The sequence below is a fragment of the Globicephala melas genome, chromosome 12 (assembly GCF_963455315.2).
Source record: "Globicephala melas chromosome 12, mGloMel1.2, whole genome shotgun sequence".
Classification (NCBI taxonomy): Eukaryota; Metazoa; Chordata; class Mammalia; order Artiodactyla; family Delphinidae; genus Globicephala; species Globicephala melas.
In genome coordinates, this window is record NC_083325.1 from 61,468,606 (window position 1) to 61,493,343 (window position 24,738).

Here is a 24,738-nt window from a genome sequence, read left to right on the forward strand (position 1 = left end):
GATTCTCTGTTCTCTGGCAGTTCAGATTCTAGCATGAGAGACAGACATGCAGAGGGATGAATACTGGAAGGAAGCACAACTGAGATGCTGGGAGCCCAGGACAAGGACCAACTATTTCTGTCTCAATGGTACAAGTTAAATATTCACAAAATGTCACCTACAATCAACTAACTTCAGCAATACCAGAGACTTGGCCATTTGCTGGTGGTTAACAGACATTACTACCGGCTGGATAATAATATGGGTGGGGAGAAACACTGAGAAGAGATTTATGCACGTGGAACTTTTCCTGCACCTCTCCCTGCATGCTTGTATTTATAAAGGTCTTTAAGTCAGGATCCTCCCCTCACCTTCTCCATCCCCCTGCCATGTCCAGAACAGCATCTTTGGATATGAACAGGAGGTGGGCACACAAAATTATAAAGACTTTGCTCTTGAGGCACAATTTCAAGTGCTTCACATATAAAACCTCATTTAATTTACTGTTATTCACTCCATTTGACAGATGTGGCAACTGAGGCCCAGGGAGACCAAGGGATGCCCAAAGTTACACAGCTACTAAGTGGAGGAACTAGTTTTCAAACTGAAGTCTTTTAATTGTAGTCTATGTTCTTTTCTAACCACAAAGCCATACTACAAGTGTTTCTTCAAAGCAAAGCAAAGCAAAACAAAACAAAATATGCAGCCACTGGACTAAAAACTACAGGACTCGGTGAAACAGGCCTGGACTTTAATATAACCTTTTCTTGTGGGGGAGGGGCAGCTTGGGAGGAGGGCAGAAAAGCTTCTGAACCCCGATTTCCTGTAGGCGGCAAATATGGACGCTTCTATATGCGTAATTTTGTTGTATTTGTCCAAATCCAAAATCATTTTCCTTGTGTGTCTAGGTGTTGACTAAATAATGTCCTCTAAAATTACTGACATTTCACTTACTTGAGTTTATTCTGTTTTTCTTCTGAAAATTCTGATGGAGGGACATGTTTTAGGCTCTCCTCCCTTCTAGCATCTAAATTCAATAAACGCCAGGTCATCACACACCAAGGGAGAAAGGTGGATTCTATTTGAAGTAATCTTATGACTGAAGGATCGTTTTTCTGGTCCACAAGGTTCCAGCTCCAACTAAGCCAATACTACTGACCAAGTAATGGCCAGAGGTGTTTCCTCTAAGTAGGAAAATGCTAAACTAAAGGAACAGTGTCTTTTCTCTTTCAAATTGTGGACACTCCGATGTGGTGTTAGTTACAAAGATTACCTCTGACAATAATGCAATGAGATCTTGAATGATAGGAGGGATACGACCACATTTTCCATGATCCTTTTCTTGCAATCCTAAAATTTCTGAACTACTGAAACACAGCAGAATATGATGGCTACGTGCAGTCTGTGATTACACTTCCAAAATGCTCTTTCTAATGGATGGAATGATGATTCCTTTCCTAACTTTCTCTACTGCCTAGTGGGATCTTAAACAAATATTCTTTCTTAGTTTCATCAAGTCCCTGAGTATATTCTCTGCCTTTTAAAAGACAGAAACAGCTAGATTGAACCCTCCCTCCTCCTCCTGCACAAATGTACACTCTCTGAGAACAAGAGAAACCCCACGTACCATTAACACATTCAAAGACATCACAGCACTTTCCAGGTGTCCCATCTCCACGAGAGACTATGCGGGGAGTGGATCCCACCTCACACACGGGGAAACCACATAAGCCAGAGAGACACTCGCATCTGAAACCAAAGAAAAGGGAAGGAAAACCCCATGAATAAACAACAACATAGAAGTCGGGAGACCACAAACAAAGTGGCTGTGGAAAACTATTCACCCCTCTCTGTGACACTGTCCTGTTTATCTGGTGTCGCTGGGGAATGGGGAGCGGGTCCTAACATAATTGGCATTCCAAATAACTAAGGCTCATCTCCTTAGTATACGCCCAGATATTTAACGTTAACCATTTTGACAGAAATATTCCTAAAATGCATTACTTCATTTCTTACTTAACCAGACTGGTATTGAGCATAACAAACATTTTCTTGATGACTCAGGGCCATCTTTACATGCATACATTATCCTGTTACTCCAGACATCAGTGATGCTTGCACGGTCTGACACAGAATGATGCTCCTGCGTTAAATGATTCTATGTTGCTACTTGGTTGCTGTTGACCTTTAGGTGTTTTTCAGCAAATTTTCTGACTCGTCTTTCAACTAATAGGTTATTAGTTTGGCTTTTTTTTTTTTTTAATCTTTGTGATTGTGTCTAGTAGCATCCTCCTCTGGAGCTACATTAATTAATTTATAATTGTGTATAATAAAAGAAATAGATTCTGATTGAAGACCGAGGAGCTTTATAAATAAAGGGCATAAGCTTTAGCAAATGGAGTTTGTGACAGCTATCTGGAAGCTGAAAGTCTTAATGTTTTGGATCTTCTAAGCTGCATGTGTGCATTTCTCTGAATGCAAACTACCTCTGTTGGTTCTCACCCTTAACTTCAACTCCGCTGCAAAACTTGCCTGACCACAGGAAAATAAGAGGCAGGTAAATATAAGAGGAGAAAAAGATATTGTCAACTGCCTGATGTTGATGTGTCGTAATGAAATAAGAGGCAGGAAATGAGAAGCTCAGGGCAGGAGGGTGTCAGGATATAACTGTAATACAAGGAAGGAGCAGCTAGACTCTGCCCTGGGACTCCCCTGGCAATGGAAGCGTGGGTCAGAGGGTAGAGAGGATGACTAAGGGAGTTCCCAGGTTGGCAGGAGTGAAAGGAAGACATCCTAAAAAGAGACATCCTTGCCGGAAGTATGTGGGTATTTATGTACCAGAGAGGCCAAGATCAGGGGAGGGTAACATTCCCAGCAAGGAAGAACCATTAGCACATTAATTCTGTTTTTTCCCTCTTCTTATTTGATTGTTTTGTTCTATTTTTCTTTGGATCTTTCATAAATTAAAATATGACTGTTGTCCACAAGTACTTCCATAATCAGGCCTAGAGGTTTAATGACATTTATAGTTAACTGTGGAACTAAAAAGGAAACGAATTAAGTTAAAATTTGCACCAAACTCCATTAAAGCCACTGGAAAGGTGTGAATATCCCCTCTCAGGCTTCTTCCATGTGGGGAGATGGTTATATACAGATTATATTGGAGAAGAGGGTGTTAGGTAATTAAAGTTTTGCTGCAATGGTATTTCTGACTATGGTTTAAAATAAATGTTTGGCTGTTTTGTGTGAGCAAAGCCGGGAGCTCTTGATTCATAATCTCTATTCCTACAGGACAATCACCTTCTACAGCTGAGTAAATATGAACTGAGCTTTTAGTCCCTGGTAAGGTTATCCCACAGTCTCTCATTTTTATGTGCCTAGGCACTGCAGTTTTAAGCGGATGATCATATCCCTGTGACGTTACAGTAACAATATTTATTGCACTTGACACTCTGTACAACTTAAACTCTTCAGAGTTTACAGATTAATGGGGGTAGAGTACTGAGAGGCCCCACCCTGATCCCAATATCTGGATGTCATTACAATGAAAGCATCCTACAAGAATAGCTGACTAACCTTTTTCCACATCTTTGGGAATTCCCCTTCTCTCCCACTGACGTGTTCGAGGAAATTACTTTAGGTTAAACACCAGGGAGCATACGATCAACCAATAAATACCTCCTCTGATGCCTTTCAACCCTTCAGAGACCTTTCCTCAACACTTGCGTGCCAGGCTTTCTGCTGGGCCGACAGAAATCACACCAACCTGAAAACCATGACTAAGTTTGCCCTTTTTCCCGCTTTTGACATTTGATCTATTTCCCAACATTGAAACATCTCTCTTGTTTTCTCAGAGACCCATACAGGTTGTCTCCAGCATGTTGCAGAAGATCTAAAACTGCACAACTGCCTAGTGACCCACTTAGGAAAGGAAAACCCTTTAGGTTGAATTTTTATTTCTAAACCCAGAATGACTGCACACTAAAGACCCAAGGATTCAGATGCCCTGGTTCTGGCCGGCAGGCTTGCTCCCAGCTCCTTTCCCTTCTCTACCAGCCCCTTGGAAAGCCCTCCCTACTTACTGCCACCTTTTGATTCTTCACAGCTTCCCCGAACCTGAGACTAGCAGAGGTTCAAGACCATTAGCACCTTAATAAAGAAGGAACTTATGAAGGAATCAGAAAAGGTTAAAATCTGGGCTGTCATCAGATATCTATCGAGCAAGTATCTATTAGGTTGAGACTTCACGAAACTGCTTTCTTTGTAGATCAAAAATAGTCAAATAGCAATTTCACAGAGTTCAACATAATACAACTCATGTGAGTTATTTTTCGACAGATAGTCTACACACACTTTCAGGTAACAAACGGGGGCCTCATCAGGACCCTTATTTGCCAAGGAAATTTATTATGTCTATACATAATAAAATCAAACAAGGTTTCCTATCCTGTGTTTTCCACTAGAAGAGCCTAGAGGGCACTCCCCTAGAGTCTTCTTGTAGTGAGTCACTGAATTACAGAACAACTGAAGCACTCAGACAGAATCTTGCCCTCATCACCTTTTCTCTTCATTCTTATTATTTTTTTGGTCCCTTCTCCCAATCTCCCTCTTACCCTTTACCCCAATGCCTGGATAAACAGCAAGCAATGGAATGGAGAAAACATGTGGATTGGTAGCTAAGGAAACAGAATAACTTATGAGTAAATCGATGTCCACACTTACCCCTCACTTCTAAAACCTTCCCTCCTCCAACTTCTAGGTTCCGACCTGGTCTCCTCTCACCAAAGTCTCCCCTTCTCCCAGTTCATGCCACGCCCATCCTATGGCTCAGTTCTTGTACTTCTGTAGTCAAAAACCTTCAGTTACTCTTCATTTAACTGATCAGCTTCTCAGCCTAGCATTCAACACTCTCAAGTCCACAGATCTTTATTCGAATTCAGTCTCGCAGTATTCCTCTTCATTCTCCTGATGCTACAGTCACCTTCTATTCTCCAAACAAGCCCTCCCTTTGCTGCCTTTCCACTGCTCACCCTACTCTCTCCTGAACATTCCTTATCTAGCCCTCATCTCCAGCTGTCTGTCTAGATACCATCTGCCTTTCCAGGCCAACCTCAGATAATAGCTCCTCTCTGAAACCCCAAATACCATACTTCTCTTAGGACATCTGAAGCAGAAGTGCTAAGGGTTTTTAAAGAAAACAAATAAAATAACAATTTTACTGAGATACGATTCACATACTGTAAAATTCACCCTTTTAAAGTATACAATTCAATGGTCTTTATATTCACAGGGTTGTGCTACCATCACTGCTACCTAATTTTAGAACATTTTCATCATCTCATAAAGAAACCCTGTACTTCCCATTTATCCTCTCCCAGCCCCTGGCAACCACGAATCTCTATTCTTTCTCTATGGACCTACCTATTTTGGTCAGTTCACATAAACAGAATCATGGGCTAAGGGCTTTTCAACCTCCAACAAGAAGCAACTTGCATTTGCCATTTGCCTGAAAAATCAAGCCTTTAATGTTATCCTCAGTATTAAGATAATCATCAGTCAAGGTACCAAACTAATAAATGTCTGCAGAATGTAATCACAGCTGCAGCCAGGTAGGCTGGTGAAGCTGTCTTTTTTTCTCTCTCCAGTAGGTAATGGATTCAGCTTAGTGGGCATGTGGGTGGCGGAGTACAAAGACGAACAGCACTCAGAAAAATCATCTAAGCCCCTAGAGGGCACTCCCCTCCTTAGGAGGCCCACGCTGGCTGGCTCTGCGGGCTCAAAGGCAGTGCACTCTCATGCATTCCCTTCCCGTCGTTTGTTTCCTGGTCTACACAGACAGTCCCAGAGTCCTAGTACAGCTTACAAGGTGCTCCCAAGTCTAGGCTCTACTTCTCCTCTAGCTTCCACATTCTACTGGCCCCTCTACATGCTCCTGCACACGTGAGTAACAATGGCAATCTGCCATTCACTGAACCCCTACACCCACTCCCGTCACTCAGCGCCGCAGCGCAGCGTCCACTCCCGTCACTCAGCGTCCACTCCCGTCACTCAGCGCCGCAGCGCAGCGTCCACTCCCGTCACTCAGCGTCCACTCCCGTCACTCAGCGCCGCAGCGCAGCGTCCACTCCCGTCACTCAGCGTCCACTCCCGTCACTCAGTGCCGCAGCGCAGCGTCCACTCCCGTCACTCAGCGCCACAGTGCAGCGTCCACTCCCGTCACTCAGTGCCGCAGCGCAGCGTCCACTCCCATCACTCAGCGCTACAGCGCAGCGTCCACTCCCGTCACTCAGTGCCGCAGCGCAGCGTCCACTCCCCTCACTCAGCGCCACAGTGCAGCGTCCACTCCCGTCACTCAGTGCCGCAGCGCAGCGTCAACTCCCATCACTCAGCGCCACAGCGCAGCGTCCACTCCCGTCACTCAGTGTCCACTCCCGTCACTCAGCGCGGCAGTGCAACGTCCACTCCCGTCACTCAGTGCCGCAGCGCAGCGTCCACTCCCGTCACTCAGTGCCGCAGCACAGCGTCCACTCCCGTCACTCAGTGCCGCAGCGCAGCGTCCACTCCCCTCACTCAGCGCCACAGTGCAGCGTCCACTCCCGTCACTCAGTGCCGCAGCGCAGCGTCAACTCCCATCACTCAGCGCCACAGCGCAGCGTCCACTCCCGTCACTCAGTGTCCACTCCCGTCACTCAGCGCGGCAGTGCAACGTCCACTCCCGTCACTCAGTGCCGCAGCGCAGCGTCCACTCCCGTCACTCAGCGCCGCAGCACAGCGCCCACTCCCGTCACTCAGTGCCGCAGCGCAGCGCCCACTCCCGTCACTCAGCGCCGCAGCACAGCGTCCACTCCCGTCACTCAGCGCCGCAGCTCAGCGTCCACTCCCGTCACTCAGTGCCGCAGCTCAGCGTCCACTCCTGTCACTCAGCGCCGCAGTGCAGCGTCCACTCCCGTCACTCAGTGCCGCAGCTCAGCGTCCACTCTCATCACTCAGCGTCGCAGCGCAGCGCCCACTCCCATCACTCAGTGCCACAGCTCAGCGCCCACTCTTCCTCAAATCCCTGCCTCTCTTTTGCCCCAGGTGAATTCCACACAGCCTTAAGGCCACCGCCCTACAAGGCTTTCTCTGACCAAAAAAGCAACCAGGATTAGTTTTCTCTCCTCTTGGAGTGGACCTGTTCCTCCTATGAAGTCAAAATCCTACTCTTTCTCCTGTGAATTCCCCTAGTGCAGGGGCATGTCTTATTTGTCTTGTAAATGAAAAAATGAATGACATAAAGACATCCAAACAATAATCTAGAATAAACTTTTTTTTTCATGGCTAGTAAGTCAGAGGTTAGGCCATGCATTGTTTTTACAGTTTTTATGTTTATAAATTTTAAACTCAGGGCTAACTGGTGCAGTGCTTTTCAAAATCAGTCTGTGGAGGGAAAGACTACGGAGTTTGTTTAGAACGCGGATTCCAGGGTACCACAGTCATGGACTGTTTCTCAGAGTCTGGGGCAGGGCTCCAGAATCTGCCTGTACAGTAAGCTCTCCAGGAGACTCCACTGGAGGGAATCTGGGACCCACTTTCTGAACAACTTGCTCCTAAAGGTGCAGTGTCTCAATCGTCACAGTTTAATTTGCACTTTCCGTTGGAAAAAGCTATGTACAACTAGTTTTATCATTTTAATTAGTAGCACATTTTGATTAGTAGCACTTGCTCCTGCCTGAATACAGTTGCCTATGAGTGAGAGACACATAGAGTGAAGAAGACAGTAACTTTATTTACTATCCAATACCATCCATCATCCACCAGAAAATGGATGACTGCTAGCAAGCCACTTAAACTCTGGGATGCTCAGTTTTCTTGTCCATAATACAAGATGGTTGGACCTTAATGAGCTTTCTCCAAACTATAAAATCCTGTGATTCCATTACCGTCATTCCCATCACTGCCACAGTCTGATCCCGGCTCATCCCCTTCTGCGGCTTCTCCTCGCCTGCACCCTGTCCTTGGAGCACATCACCATCTCGCCCTTCCACACCCACCTCCTCCTTACCAAGCACCTCAACCTTCAGGCCCGGCTCAAGATGGGCCTTGTCTCTGACACTGCTTTGTTTTGTTTTGTTTTGGAGGGGAATGCAGGAAAAGAAACAATATACTCAACAAGTTGAAGAATCAACAGTTTGTTTCACCAGAGTGACTAGAGAAACTGTAAAGGATGCTAAACGCTAGGGAGTTAGAAGAAGACACCGTGGGGAGAGGAATCCTCTTTGCCACGCCCACCACCACTCAGCAAAGCAGCAAACTGTCAGACTCCTCATCTTCCCCAAGCAGATCCTTATTCCCTGCCCCTTCCTGGAGGGAAAACAACTCAGTGAGGCCCCTGCAAACATATCTCCCAACCCTGCATTTATTCCACATCCAAACTCAGTGTTGAGCCCTTTGAAAGGGGAGAATCACTGTCTATAAATCAAAACCAACTCTATTCAGGTGGGAAGGAAGGCTCCCTTTACACAAGAATAAATGTGGAATTAAAAGGGCAAAGCACGTGTACTACTAGCATTCCACACAGGGTAACAATGAAACTGTCAGCAAAGGAAGTTACAATGACACATAAAACATATTCTTATCCTGTAAAAAGTATTTTCAACTTTAATTATATCTGATGTACTATCTTTCTACGGATTAAATTTCTTACCTCTTTCTAGGTATGTATAAGTTTAAAAAAGAGAAGAAGACTGCAAATAAAACATCCAAAAAGAAATGGGTTTCCCACCTGAGGGTCCACTATCCTGCACTCCTCCCTACGGAAGTTTCTTAGGACCACCATGCTTCTCCCGCCTCATTGTAAGATTTACTGCTAAGTAACAAACCCTCCTTCACCCTTTCTCCTGCTCATTCCTCCTGTAATGCCTTACATTTCCACCACCCAGGGGGTTAGGCATGTGCCTTAGTTGCAGCAGCAAGCACACCACCCAGCTCTAAGGATCACACGTGCCTCCTTCCAGAAGCCTCCCCGCTCCTCTTTTCACCTGTAAAACCAGAAACCCCATGTTCTTCACCACTTTCCCTTCAGAGACAACAGCAAACTCACTCTGCATTTTTGGTTGCTGTTGTCATGTTTTGCTTTTTTCTGCGGGGAGCAACTGAAGGATATGCTCCAGTACAGGGACAGTTATCAATTGAGGGCAAGTAGGTAAGATATTCCTCTTCATTTCTTACTACGCGGTACTGGCAATAATGATAAAGTCCACTGTAAGCCCTTAATGACATAGTCATTTTAGCTGCCCTCTTCCCAGCTTTCTCAAGGAGCAGATGATTATGGCTGGATCCTCAAGGCTGGCCTGTGGCTCAAGAAACTTATCCTTAGGTGCTAATTTTGAGAGAAAAGAGGTATAAATTGTAAGAAAACAGAGGCAGTGGGCCCGCATGGTTCCTGGAAGATCTATAAATTATCTTGCAGAGTCAAGCCCCACAGTAAGCAGGTGAGGTCAGGAGAAAGCAAGGGCACTTCACATCGGTTACCGCCTCCACATGACTGCTTAAAGGAGAGGAGAGTTGGGGCAGTTCCCAAGAGACTCCCTCCTGCAAGGGAGCCAGAGGCACAGACCCACGGCTGGGAAGCACCCCCAGGGCCCGTGCTCCTGCTGAACCGTGAGAGCTGGGATCTGGCAGGCATCCTGAACTGCACTCAGTTCAGCCCAACAAGCTGATAACCACCACATCCCAGGACAGGCAGGCTCTCTGCCTTCACCTCCCCGGGCCCGGGGGAAAGACACTGGCGTGTGCTCCCATGGTGGGCAGGACGGCAGCAGAGGGGGACAGGAGAGGTGCATGGAGACCCAGGCGGGAAAAGCAGGAAGGAGGGGAAACCGGCACGTGGCACTCTGCGAAGGAGGAGGACTGGGTCTGGTGGGGACAGGACCTTGTATCAGAGAAACGTCAGGTGTTTCCATTTCAGGGCTGGATCCGCCGACCGTATTAGAAACGGATGCTTTGGAACGTGGAATCAGCTTGCTGGTGAACATGCAGTGGTCCCGTAACTACCTGCCGAGTGTGTGCGTGTGGGAGGCGCTCAGCTGGGTAGGGCTGGGGATACGCGGGGTCCTGAGCCTCCATTTAGGAAGTCTGGTTTAGGGAGGTGTCAGATATACATAATCACAAACCAGAACACAATCGGATGGGGACTATTCTGTCTCCTCCCCGGAGCACGTGACGCACAAACACTAATGACATCAGGACTGAACCTCCTATTTGAAAATCTGGACAAATCCTCCACTGCTTGGGTGGCTAATGCTCCTTCACCTCCTCGGAGCTGCCTGCAGCCTGAGCTGCTGCTGAAAGAGCTGACTCCGAGCACACGTCCACGGGCTCCCTGTGGGCTGTCGATTCCCAGACCTCTCAGCCTTGTCATCAGTGCAAAGTGCAAGGTCCTCTGGTCTCCCGTCCTCAAGGGAATGCACATCCCCACAGAGAATCGCTCTGCTTCCCAGGGACTCATCCTCCCAGGCCCACTGCTCTGCCTTCCCCACCCTTTCCTCTCTCAGCATCTGAACATCATCACAGAGTATACCACTCAAATCTGTCCTAACCTGGCTCGCCTGAAAACACTACTTCCTTACAGTGAGACCATGAATTTCCCCACACTCACCCTTCACCTGGGGTGGAAGGGAGGCAGACGGTCTCCAAGCTGACCACCGTGGGCTAGCCCACGGAAAGCTACCGCTTTCCTCCCTCATGCAGGCCCTCCCTCTCTGTGACTTTGCCTCCTGCCCATTTCCTACGGGGGTGGAGGTTCAGAGAATGTACTCTGACATCCGGCAGTCTTAGGTTTGAGTTCTGGCCACTGAGGAGCTGTATGACCTTGGGCAACACGTCACCCCTCCAAGCCTCACTTGTACTGCCTGTAGGATGAGGGTGATTAACGTACCCATATCTCACAGGACTGCTGTGTGGATTAAATAAACTGATATGTGAAACGTACCCAGGAAAGTGCAGGGAACACAGAAGCCCTCAACACCTGTTAGCTATTTTATGTATATCATTATAAACCGGAAGCTTCCGGGTCTATGTGGAGGCAGCAGTTTCAACATCCTGACCTCGCTTGATCTTTTGGAATCCAGTGACCCTTGCTGCCCCTCCACTTCGGCCACTTACTTTACTAGCCACAGCAATCTCAAATTTCAAGTCAGATATCCTAGTCGCCGAGCACAACGGTTCATCCCTCCTTCCAGGTCTCTCAGGCCCAAGCTCCCACTGCACCAACCCTTCAACCTCCCGGAGACATCTACTCCCAAATCTCTCCCTTTTCTTCTTAGCGTGGGCCTCATCCTGATGGTAACTCCTTAACAATACAGCCCAAACCCATGGAGTTTTACCTGAGTCACCACCTTCATGATACTTCTAAATTTCCTGCCCCTTTAACCTCCATCCATATCTTGTCTCTCAACACCAACCCCAAGTCAGTTACACCCAGAGATGGCAAACCTGTCTTCATTCAAAGGGAAGTGGGATGTTGCAGACAACTCTAGAGGGCCTGTGCCCTCTGAAGGGGCTTCACTGCTCACCTCATGCAGAAACGCACAGTGTTGCTATACCTTTCAACTGCTCAAGAGAAGCCAGAGTTTTAAGTCAAGCATCCCAGGTTTTAAATGCTGATGACTAATTTAAAGATGGCAAAAAAAAAAAAAAAGGCAAATCAAAGAAAACATGTCTTGGGGTCAAATTCAGCCCAAAGGCTGCCAACTGCAAATACACAAGTTGTTGATGACTGATGGAGAGAAAAAAAAAAAAAAGGGTACACACTCAGCAGTAGCTATTCCACCTCTTCAACACTGGAGTCCCTCACCTGTCCAAAGACCTCCATTCATCCCTAAGGATCATTCTGCCAACTAGAGGCACAAAGAGCTGATGCTGTGTGTATATGTGTGAGTAGGGGAGTGTGAGTGGGCACAGATGGGAAGTGTCCATTAAACAAGGGGATGTGGGGATGGAGGGAAAGACATTCCAGGAAGAGGAAAGAACCTACTCACATCTACAGGGCAAGAAAGAATATAGTGTTTTAGGTTGGAGCAAATGGTTCAGCCACCAGGAGCATACGCTGTGCTGGGATTTGGGACTGGAGGATACTGTGGGGGAACTTGCAGGAGACATGGCTAGTGAGATGGGCCAGAGCTGGTTAACAAGGGGCCTTGCATACCATACTAAGAAGTATCTTTAATTGAAAGCAATAAGAAAGTAATAAATATCTTGAACAAGTGATGGAGTCTTGCCAAGGGATGATTATCTAAGAAAAAAACCAACACTGTCATGAATTCCATTTTTCTTGAATCATAAAGATAGGCAGGATTAGTGGTAATATTTTTTCCTTTTTCTTTTTACTGAAGTGTAGTTGACTTTTTTTTAAAAACATCTTTATTGGAGTATAATTGCTTTAAAATGTTAAGTTTCTGCTGTATAACAAAGTGAGTCAGCTATACGTATACATGTATCCCCATATCCCCTCCCTCTTGCATCTCCCTCCCACCCTCCCTATCCCACCCCTCTAGGTGGTCACAAAGCACCGAGCTGATCTCCCTGTGCTATGCGGCTGCTTCCCACTAGCTATCTGTTTTACACTTGGTAGTGTGCATATGCCATTGCTACTCTCTCACTTCGTCCCATCTTACCTTTCCCCCTCCCCGTGTCCTCAAGTCCATTGTCTATGCCTGCATCTTTATTCCCGTCCTGCTCCTAGGTTCTTCAGAACCTTTTTTTTTTTAGATTCCATATATATGTGTCAGCATACGGTATTTGTTTTTCTCTTTCCGACTTACTTCACTGTGTATGACAGAATCTATGTCCATCCACCTCACTACAAATAACTCAATTTTGTTTCTTTTTATGGCTGAGTAATATTCCATTGGATATATGTGCCACATCTTCTTTATCCATTCATCTGTCAGTGGACACTTAGGTTGCTTCTGTGTCCTGGCTATTGTAAATAGAGCTGCAATGAACATTTTGGTACATGACTCTTTTTGAATTATGGTTTTCTCAGGGTGTATGCCCAGTAGTGGGATTGCTGGGTTGTATGGTAGTTCTACTTTTAGTTTCTTAAGGAAACTCCATATTGTTCTCCATAGTGGCTGTATCAATTTACATTCCCACCAACGGTGCAAGAGGGTTCCCTTTTCTAGTGGTAATGTTTTAAGTTGCAAGACACATTAAAAGTTTAAAAATCAATGACCACAATAGCCTAGAATGCCCTTTCCTCTTTCTCCATCTGGTGAACTCTGACTCATTCTTAAAGACTGAGCTCAAAAGTCAAATCCAACAGTTTTCCAAATAGGATCTCTTTGCTCTGTGAGCTTACTGTTTTTTGCACACTTCTATCTCTAAAGCACGTAGCCCTCTAAATTGCATTGTTTTCTACATGTTTGCCTTTCCTTTATTTATTTATTAATTTTAACATCTTTATTGGAGTATAATTGCTTTACAATGGTGTGTTAGTTTCTGCTTTATAACAAAGTGAATCAGCTATACATATACATATATCCCCATATCTCCTCCCTCTTGCGTCTCCCTCCCACCCTCCCTATCCCACCCTTCTAGGTGGTCACAAAGCACTGAGCTGATCTCCCTGTGCTATGCGGCTGCTTCCCACTATCTATTTTACATTTGGTAGTATATATAAGTCCATGCTACTCTCTCACTTCATCATAGCTTACCCTTCCCCCTCCCAGTGTCCTCAAGTCCATTCTCTACGTCTGTGTCTTTATTCCTGTCCTGCCCCTAGATTCTTCATAACCATTTTTTTAAGATTCCATATATATGTGTTAGCATACGGTATTTGTTTTTCTCTTTCCAACTTATTTCACTCTGTATGGCAGACTCTAGGTCCATCCACCTCACTACAAATAACACAATTTCGTTTCTTTTTATGGCTGAGTAATATTCCATTGTATATATGTGCCACATCTTCTTTCTCCAAAGAAGATATACAGATTGCCAACAAACACATGAAAGAATGCTCAACATCACTAATCATTAGAGAAATGCAAATCAAAACAACTATGAGGTATCACCTCACATGGTCAGAACGGCCATCATCAAAAAATCTAGAAACAATAAATGCTGGAGAGGGTGTGGAGAAAAGGGAAACCTCTTGCACTGTTGGTGGGAATGTAAATTGATACAGCCACTATGGAGAACAGTATGGAGGTTCCTTACAAAACTAAAAATAGAACTACCATACGACCCAGCAATCCCACTACTGGGCGTATACACTGAGAAAACCATAATTCAAAAAGAGTCATGTACCACAATATTCACCGCAGCACTATTTACAATAGCCAGGACATGGAAGCAACCTAAGTGTCCATCGACAGATGAATGGATAAAGAAGATGTGGCATGTATATGCCTTTCCTTTGGATGGTAAGCTCCTTGACATCAGTGTCTACATCTTATTCCTACAAGGTTAGCATAACATCCAGCACATGATAAACACTCGAATATTTGTGTTCCACACAGACTAAAAACACTGTAGGATTCTGATGCTAGGACTTGCCACAGCTTAACTATCTATAAATTTAACCAAAAGCATATACTGTGGTAGGCAATGATGAAATTGAGACTTACAAGGTGCAACCTTGTCCTCAAAAAAGTACACAATCTAATGTCTTAGGAAGTGTCGTAAGAGTCTTCAAGAATCCATGATCTAGTTATGGAGATCAGAGTCCTCCCATCATCTTATCGTGAGAGTCATGACATACAAACAAAGGCAAAATCAGGACAGGTTCATTTAAAATGCACTTGTCTGTGCGATACATTCACAAGAGACTAACTGAGCATCAAGTCCAAGAGAAACCAGCTGCCTCCACCTTCAGGGTTGCAGTCAAGCAGTTAAACATCTGCTGGGCAAATATAACCCTGAACCCTCTGCACTCTGTGTCCACACAGTAGTGAGTCTTATCACTTACATCCCACGTAAAGGTGCAGATGAAGAGTAAAATATAGTACACCAAATTTGGGGTTGCTTCTGGCATTTCCAGAAGAGGTAGGATTTGAATATGCTAGATTTGTTTATTAGTTACGTAAATAGCCTCACAAAACATTTTTGCAGAACTGTCTGGAGCTGTTCTCCCGTTCAGCTGTGTCATGATGATGATGATGATTTCAAATGAGGGTGGGTGGGGAAAGCCCTCTGAGGTTCAATATTATCCAGGCTGTGCATTCCACTTTCCAACTTAATCGAAAGTCTTATGGAATTCAGCTGAGTTACTCTCTTTGCGGGAGAGTCAGAAGGCCGTGTCTTTATCATCTGCTGATGGCCAGGCTCACTCAGATCAAACTGAAAGCCTCTGAGTGAGAGCCCTGAGCTTTGTTTCAGGACTGAAACAAATATAAACTAAGACTAGACACTGGTCTAATGCATGGTGAAACGCCAAAGACATAAGGCACTAGTATAGGAAGTGCAGGGCTTCCACATCTGAAGTGAATTATTGACAAATTAAACTCTCTACTAGGGAGATAGTTCATCTCCAATGGGCAAGGGCTTTACTTCTAGGAAAGCATATTTTCTTCATTCTGGGGATAAGTCCAATAATAACATGGAATTCCTACAATTATTTTGTTTTAAAAACATCAGAGTTTAATATAGACTCTGGCTTTTTTCGTCATGAGTTGACTTGCTCTTTTGGGCCAAAAATTACTGTGACAGAGGGCAACAGAATAGATGTTCTTTTCTTAGTTGAGAAAGAAGGGCTTCAAATATATTTCCAAATTTTTCTGCATGTGTTTAGAAACAGAGAGAATGCTACCATGACAGCATGTCAAGAGTCAGGAATGTTTTACATCTGTGCTATGCTAACCCATATTTTACATATTGGATAACTTAATTTTATTTATTCCCCAAAAGCAGCTGGATAATTATTCAAATTAAAGGGAACAACCAAAAAGTGAACTGAATTAGAGATATTTGTCTACTAAAAGATTAATCTTACCAAAAAACCCCCAAAACTGTTATTAAGTGCCGTCTTCTTCAAGACAAGGTCTTGGGAACAGATGGACATGATAATTCATTACAAGATTCTTAATTTGATAAAGTACTTTTGAAAATGAATATTCAGGGATAATTTCCACTGGTTAGTTTCCATAAGCATGATACATGCAACTTAATTACCTAGCACACTGTTAAGAGCATAGGGATCTACAATAACTGTTATTTGATGATCTAAAGAACTTAACACCATCTCAAAGAACTAAGGGGGGGCTCCCTGAGCTTTGAAAAGGAACCTGCCTTTTCTGAGCCACATGCAGGAAGTTTCTGGCTTTGACATCCGTATCTGGTTGGGCTGATGTGCCCTGTGATGACAGTCTTGTCCTCTGTGTTCCTGACCCTTGTGTAATCCTCCCGCCCACCCTCTGGCCCCTCAACACCCTCCTAAAGGCGTCAAGCAGCAGAATGATAGGCTGAGGCTCTGGAGTCAAGACTTGACTGGGGAGCTCTGGAAAGCTGAATCACCCAAGTGTAAGTGTAGCAGCAAAGTCTTGACACTGTCCCTCCAAGACTATTACTCAAAAGCGGAGAGATGTTAATGGAGCAGAGGGATACAATGGGACTTCTCTGTAAGATCATACCTGTAGATTCCAAGCTTTGAAACTACAGGCAAATATGGAGGGATATGAAAAATGATCATCAGTGATTCTGTGTGTGTGTGTATGTGTTCCCTTCTTATTACCTTCCAAAGGTCTGCGACTTTTCTGAGACTGGTGGAGGTAATATTTGTAAGGTAATGAGTTCCTTCAAGCCTTGTCCCTATCTTATTCATTACCACCAAGCCCAGTGTTCTCTGTCTTCCATGAGGTTCTCAATGAGTCTTGGCCATTTAACTGAGTATTTCCAAATCTGCACCTTGTTTTCACTCACTGTAGCTTTGTGGTTAGATTAATTTTTTTTAATTAATTAATTTTTGGGGGGCTGTGTTGGGTCTTTGTTGCTGCGCGCCGGCTTTCTCTAGTTGCGGTGAGCAGGGGCTACTCTTTGTTGCGGTGCACAGGCTTCTCACTGCGGTGGCTTCTCTTGTTGCGGAGCACGGGCTCTAGGCGCATGGGCTTCAGTAGTTGTGGCACACGGGCTCAGTAGTTGTGGCTCACGGGCTCTAGAGCACAGGCTTAGTAGTTGTGGCGCATGGGCATAGTTGCTCTGCAGCATGTGGGATCTTCCTGGACCAGGGCTCGAACCCGTGTCCCCTGCATTGGCAGGCAGATTCTTAACCACTGCACCACGAGGGAAGTCCCGTGGTTAGATTAATTTTGCTGTAACTCAAGCGCTTCTGAAAGGAAAAGACAACCTGCCAAAGATTCCATTCTGTTGGCTTCAGCGGGGATGAGTCAATTTCAGGCTATAAATTCTGAAACCCCGGAAAGCTTTTCTAAATATCTACATCCAGTCACAAGAAACATCGTGCAGCAATCTGCTAAGACTATTATTGTAATACAATACAGTACCAACAAGACAAATTTTCTTGAGAGCACAGAGAAATCAGGATGGAGGAATGGGAACTAAGCATCCTAGATTTTCAACCTGAAGCAGCTGAGTATGACTATCTAGATGTTGTGGTAAAGGAAAAAAAATTCATGACCTTCGTTCTGGTCATGGGCTGTATATCTGATGTATCTTTCTGATACAATAGGGTTAGGCATCCTTCCTTTTTTCGTTTCCTTTCCTGGAATTACAGTGTTTGTAGCTGTTATAATATGACACAGTATGAGTGAGAAATTGTCTTCTAAGGTCAATGTCTTACAAGACAGAAATAAAACTGAGGCTCAAACAAAGAAAAGGGAACTTAGCTCAGTAGACCATTTTTTATTTTAAGAGACAGAAAGAAATGGTGTAATCATAAAGTTAGGAACAGAATCTAAACCTCTTCCACAAATATAATGGTCTCTGTGTGTATATACAAGTTAGTGTGAAATAAAGAAAAATGCAATAAAAATATGGAGACGCTGCATAAAGAGGAGTGACAGGGAAGAGAGACAAAGACAGACTTTACCTTAAGGGAAGTGGGGTAGCAATAGCTGGGGAAAGACAGGTACAAATACTGGTGTGGGAGCCAGCCAGCAGCCATGCACAGGCTGATGGGAGTTCATGGTGGTGAGCATGCAGGGGTACGAGGATGCCACACCCAGCACGCTCCCCACAACGTACCCAGAAAGGCAAGCGGACAGGCAGAGATATCCACATTCTATGAGAAAGCAGCTTAACACAGTAAGTCCTTATCTTACGGATTCAGCCTTTGGCCACACAGTCTCTGCTCCTGCTATATAAGGGGCTATCTATTTACAGATATTAAAAAAAAACAACAACAACTAACTAGCAATTTTCAACTAGCCATTAACCAACAGGCAATCTATTTTGTTGGATTACCACTCAGTTTTCACAATTCAACCAGTTCTGAGCATCCTGGTTTAAATTATTAGTCTAAGAAAAAATTATTATTTCATTTTGCCTTTCCTATTTTTTTTAAAAGAAAATGGAAAAAAAAGAAAAAGTAACCGTAATTCTTTTATGACTTCCTTTGGACTTTATCCCCTTCATGATGAAAACCATATATCTCTCCCATTATCTTCTGAGTTCTGGGATTTTCTAAAATTTCCCTTCTCATTTCTTTCTCAGGAGTCTCCTATCACCAGCAGATTGGGGTGTTTTTTTTTTCCCCTCTCTAAAGGGTTTGGGAAAAGTCAAAAAATTTAAATTTAAGTAGAAGCTACTTTTGAGATCATCAAATCCCTCCTCCCCTCCTTCTCTCTCAGGTAAGAAAACAGACCCAGATGTTGTGAGGCTTGTCCAGATTCATGCAGAAGTGGACCTGGATTCTAGAACTCAGTATCCAGGCACAGGTTTTTTCTGCATAGCACCAGGTGACGTGTGAAGGAGTATTCTTTAGCTGCTGAACGGTCTACTCACATGTACACATTTGCCCACACACTAAACTGTAAAAGCAAGTGTATGACATGGAATGTTAGGTCCCCTGAGTGGTGGGGCCGGAGAGGGGCTTTGGGGAGTGAGCTCAGGACCACAGCAGTGCGGTGCTAGCTGGTGATCTGTGCTCACAAAGCCTGGCTCTGCCACTCAGCGGGCAGGACCCTTCCTGAAACGGGAGAGCCGTACAACCTGCCTCCTGTGGGTGGGGCAGCGCTGGGATTCAGGTTCAGCTACATTTTCACTGGAACTGTACTCAGAATCTCACGTGCTCAAGACATTCTATTAAACGTTTTAGAGAAAACCAAAGTCACATAACAGTCAACATTTTAGCCTACAGATAATCTAAAATTTTTAATTACTTTGGACTAAGAAGAAAAAGTTAAAAATGCTTCCAAATCTTGATTTAAGAATAAAAGAGGATTTTCAGTATAGTCTCAGAAAGCAAGAGATATAAATGTTCTGGATATAGGTTCTGGAAGAGAATCAGACCCCTTAGTCAGAGAGAGGCTGCAGACAGGAGAGAGCTTGGGAACCTGGCTTGATACACTGCACACAACCCAGGAGAAACCCTATTTTAAGTTTTTCAACGTTATAAACACTGACTTAATTTATTTCCACCTCAAAATAACTGGATTGGACTTTTCTAAATAACTATTAAGGAATGGATATTTAGAGACAGAAATTGAAAACAGAATGTTTCAGAACAAAAAGTTGGGGACAAATCTCATTAAAATAAATTTAGAATGGGTGACTGTCAATAACATATTATATTCATTCATCTTCTTAATAAAAACATAAGAACAGTTACATAACAAAGCAAAAGGCGTAAGGATATTGAAACACTCATTTGACTTACGGTAAAAGGGAATAGAGTAAAGGTATTACTTTTTAGATTTTTAACTAGTTGACTTCTCCCCTGTGAACCTGTATCTAAAAAGCCTGGTGAAAAATTACAGAGGCAAAGAGAAAACTCTATAAAATGCAGCACATACATCGGGGATAGCAAAGGGTGAGGAGTGCAGAGAAAAAACAAAACAGTCTAAGCTGGCCGACACAGGAGGACATGGGATGCACAGAGGTACAGCTCAGGCTGGATCTACCCTCCAGCCACACCTGGTGGGTATATTTCTCTCAGACAACTATCCATGCCAGAATCAACCATTACCAAGGGAATTACTATGTACATCTTTGAAAGTTTGGGTTTTTTTCTGTTTGTTTTAAAAATTGACCTGGTTTTATCAGGCAGATCTTATGGCGTGCAAAAATGGCATTCCCTGTTGTGTGATGAGAGAAAACCAAGATTAACTAGATAGTCACAACATTCCATAAAGAGAGGAGTTAAAAATAATGACTGGCTAAATGATGCTTAAAGTCGAGGTGGTGCTCAGAGGCTCCTAAATCATTTATCTACTCCCAGGTGAACTGCTGACTGGCAAGTGAAGGGAGAAGCAGAAACAGAGCAGCTGAGAGAAAGGAGGGCCCTGAGTCCCAGGGCCAGAAGGACATTTAGTCTTTGGAAAGAAGGTCACAGAGCTGCAACACTCCACCAACTTTCGACCATTAGAAAATGAAACCTAAGGAGGCCCCTATTTTGATGACATGTATGTTATGGTGGATTAAAAATGGTCACAGGGCTTCCCTGGTGGCGCAGTGGTTGAGAGTCCACCTGCTGATGCAGGGGACACGGGTTCGTGCCCCGGTCCAGGAAGATCCCACATGCCACGGAGCGGCTGGGCCCGTGAGCCATGGCCGCTGAGCCTGCGCGTCTGGAGCCTGTGCTCCGCAACGAGAGAGGCCACAACAGTGAGAGGCCTGTGTACCGCAAAAAAAAAAAGTCACAAATTCTTTGCAGCTTCTCCCATCAAGAGGTGGAATCCACTGCCCCACACTTTGAACCAAGGCTCTCCCTGTGAATTGCTTACACTATCAGAATGCAGTGGAGGTCATGCTGTGTGACTTCCAAGTTCTTGGTCTCTTTTAAGGCTTTGCTGCTTCCTCCCTTGCTTCTGCCATCACACAGAGGAGCCAGGATGAAGGACCACACAGGGGGTGACAGGTCTTTCCAGCCAGATATGTGAGAATGATGCCACCGTAGACATCTAGCCCCAGATGACCCACCAGCTGCCTACAGAAGAACCTCCCAGTTAAAACACTGAGGCATAAACAGACATTTCTCCAAAGAAGATATACAGACTGCCAACAAACACATGAAAGAATGCTCAACATCATTAATCATTAGAGAAATGCAAATCAAAACTACAATGAGATATCATCTCACACCAGTCAGAATGGCCATCATCAAAAAATCTAGAAACAATAAATGCTGGAGAGGGTGTGGAGAAAAGGGAACACTCTTGCACTGCCGGTGGGAATGTGAATTGGTTCAGCCACTATGGAGAACAGTATGGAGGTTCCTTAAAAAACTACAAATAGAACTACCATATGACCCAGCAATCCCACTACTGGGCATATACCCTGAGAAAACCAAAATTCAAAAAGAGTCATGTACCAAAATGTTCATTGCAGCTCTATTTACAATAGCCCGGAGATGGAAACAACCTAAGTGTCCATCGACAGATGAATGGATAAAGAAGATGTGGCACATATATACAATGGAATATTACTCAGCCATAAAAAGAAACAAAATTGAGCTATTTGTAATGAGGTGGATAGACCTAGAGTCTGTCATACAGAGTGAAGTAAGTCAGAAAGAAAAAGACAAATACCGTATGCTAACACATATATATGGAATTTAAGAAAACAAATGTCATGAAGAACCTAGGGGTAAAGCAGGAATAAAGACGCAGACCTCCTAGAGGACAGACTTGAGGTTATGGGGAGGGGGAAAGGGTGAGCTGTGACAGGGCGAGAGAGAGTCATGGGCATATACACACTAACAAACGTAGTAAGGTAGATAGCTAGTGGGAAGCAGCCGCGTGGCACAGGGATATTGGCTCGGTGCTTTGTGACAGCCTGGAGGGGTGGGATAGGGAGGGTGGGAGGGAGGGAGACGCAAGAGGGAAGATATATGGGAACATATGTTTATGTATGACTGATTCACTTTGTTATAAAGCAGAAACTAACACACCATTGTAAAGCAATTATACCCCAATAAAGATGTTAAAAAAAAATAAAATAAAATAAATGCTATCAAATAAAAAAAAAACACTGAGGCATGAGAAATAATAAATCTTCATTGTTTTAAGCAACTACTTTTGGGGGTGTCTTGTTACACAGCAATGTGTAACTGAAACATGGGTATATTGTGTTAATATGTACTATGCTGATATAAACAAACATGATGGTGAGATATAAATTCATATTCTTTAATATATTTCCTGAACTTAAAAACAACAACAGAACACTGTACAAAAAAAAAAAAAAAAAAACTGCACTGGAGAGTATAGGGCTTTGAATCAAAGAACCTGGGCTGAAGACTTGGACCTGCTCTGTCCAAAAAACATTTGTGATCTTGCACAAGTCACTTATTCTCTCAACCTCTGTTTTCATATCCATAAGTTTCTCACGGAGCCAGAAAGATGACAAAATGAGGGCAGCAAAAATAAAAAATACTTTGCAAACAGCAAGGTACAAGTTTAAGCTGTCACTGTTACTGCCACCTAGATGTTACTTAAAGACTTTCCTGTTTTTCCTTCCCTGCAAAGACATCATTTGATTTGACATAACTTTCTCTTTGTAAGTTTCCTTTTCCATGGAGGCACTGGCATGCACACATGCACACATGTACAAAGGGTCTTGCAAAGACCATGAGGTGTCATGAGCCCCATGGACAGTCCCATTTTTCCTTTTTGTCATCATGCAGGGTTCAGGCCCAGTTTAAGGCCCAGAGCCACTAAGTCTCATTCCTTTTCACTATCTCCTGAAAGGTATGATGAGCTGCCATACACCTCACAACATATTCTAGCACCAACAGAAGAGAAGAGGATGAAAAGAATTAGCAGAGTGCTTGGACACCTAAACCAAGTTGAGGGAAGGAAGATTTTAAAATGATAGTTCTATCACAAAGAATTATATCTAAACAGGATGAAGTTCAGGAGAAAAGACAGCAAAAGAGGGGACAATGAAGGATGGGCCATTAAGAAAACACAGAGACTCAGCAAGGGGAAAAGGACTAACGTATCCTTAGAAAGGGCAGAGGTGGGTGGGAGAACCAGTACTTGTCAGGCATGGAAGTGGAAAGAGATATCCATGCACCATAAGGACATCTGGAGGGGAGTATCTATCACTTGGAAGAGCTCAGCTCATGTTCCATGAATGAATGAATAACTGAATGAATAAATGAACTGAGAACAGGCAACTCAAAAGAAAATTCACCAAGTGAGCAAGTACTTACACCCAAACAGGGCAGTCAGGGGCCTTAATGGGTGACACAGTCTCACTGGGAATGGCAATTCCATTTGGATGGTAATGAAGGAGGGAGGGATTTATTCTTTAAGATGAGGGCAGAATGTCCACAAATTCCTTTTTTAGTCTATGCAAGTATAATAAGTCCTACAAAAAAAGGGCTGTGACTTCCACCTAAGGTAAACCTCTAATGCTAAAGTTTCCAATATTTTACCTTACTCTGTCCTGACTATAAAGGGCTTTTCCCCCTGAATTCGCCACACAATCAGTTTTGATCTCAAATGGCTCTAATTTCTTAACAGTGCTCTTTATAAATATGCTGGTAAAGGTCAAGTCATCATAACAGGGCTTTGCATATTCTAAAATGCTCTTCTTTATACCTAATCATGGTCTCAAAGAGAAAACCTTTGACGTGGATCACACACAAGGATAAAGTTGGGTAGTTTTCTTCTCTTAAAATACTACCAGTATTACAACATATTAGGCTCTCTTCTTTTCATTTCCACTTTCACGTGATTGTTTGGGTTTTTATTCTCTTATCAAAGTATGACCTGTCTGTCATCCTCCTTAATAAGTGGGAACCCATTTAATATGCTCAACTAGGTTAAGTCACAGTCTGAGTGTATTCTGCATTACTGATTCATTCATAATTAATGCATACACAGAGGAAAAGAAAGAAGACACAATTCCTGACCTGTAGAAATGTCCTTTAGCTGGTGAGACAAGACTTTACCCATGTTAACAGTTACATAACAATGCAAGGAAGTATATGATTAATTGGCAACATGGACAGGATATGTTGGGAGTACCTAGTGAGACGGGTGTTGGCTGAAGAACAAAGACCTTGTGGATAAAGTAGAATTTAACTGGGAGTCCTGCAGGATGAACAATACTATTAGAAAAGGTAGAATGGAGAGATAAAGACATCTCATGCTTTGAGAGGTGAGCCCAGTGCTTGGAGTGGAGGATTTCTGCAATACTGAGGACTGGCCATAAAGAAGGGGGTTGGGGGGAAACTGCAAGGGTTTTATAGTGAGACAAGGAGTGGTATTACCACCTAATGGCAGGAAGATAATTTTTCTCTTCCTCAACATATAAGTCATCATGGCCAATAGTGGGCCTGTTCATTCATTCATTCATTCATTCACTCATTCATAAATGTCGGTTACCATTTTATATCAAGTCCTGTTCTATGTACCAGAGGCTATAAAATACTCCCTTCCCTGAGAAGCACAGAGAGTAGGAGAGACTGACCAAAAAAACCCAATGATTTCCATGTATTATGAAAAGGGCTATGAGATACAGGGGGAAAAAAAAAAAAAGAGATACATGGGAATTAGATTACAAGGGAGCAGAGGAGAGACACCTAAGTCATCTTTAGGGGCTGAAGACTGAAAAACACTTCAAAGAGAAGGAAATGTAGTCCTGAAAGAGGAGAAG

At 43.8% G+C, this 24,738-nt stretch overlaps 1 protein-coding gene across 5 annotated transcripts in view; it reads right to left on the reverse strand.

Moving 5' to 3' along the window:
- CRIM1 (cysteine rich transmembrane BMP regulator 1) overlaps window positions 1-24,738 on the reverse strand; it is a 208,502-nt gene that overhangs the window by 83,934 nt on the left and 99,830 nt on the right. For 4 of the 5 annotated variants that reach the window (XM_030857944.3, XM_030857949.3, XM_030857947.3 and 1 more), the window contains one exon: window positions 1,607-1,728. The exons of the other annotated variant lie outside the window; for it this stretch is intronic. In XM_030857944.3, coding sequence (XP_030713804.1) covers window positions 1,607-1,728 — 122 coding nt within the window. The remainder of the gene's footprint in view (window positions 1-1,606; window positions 1,729-24,738) is intronic. 5 annotated transcript variants of the gene reach the window in all.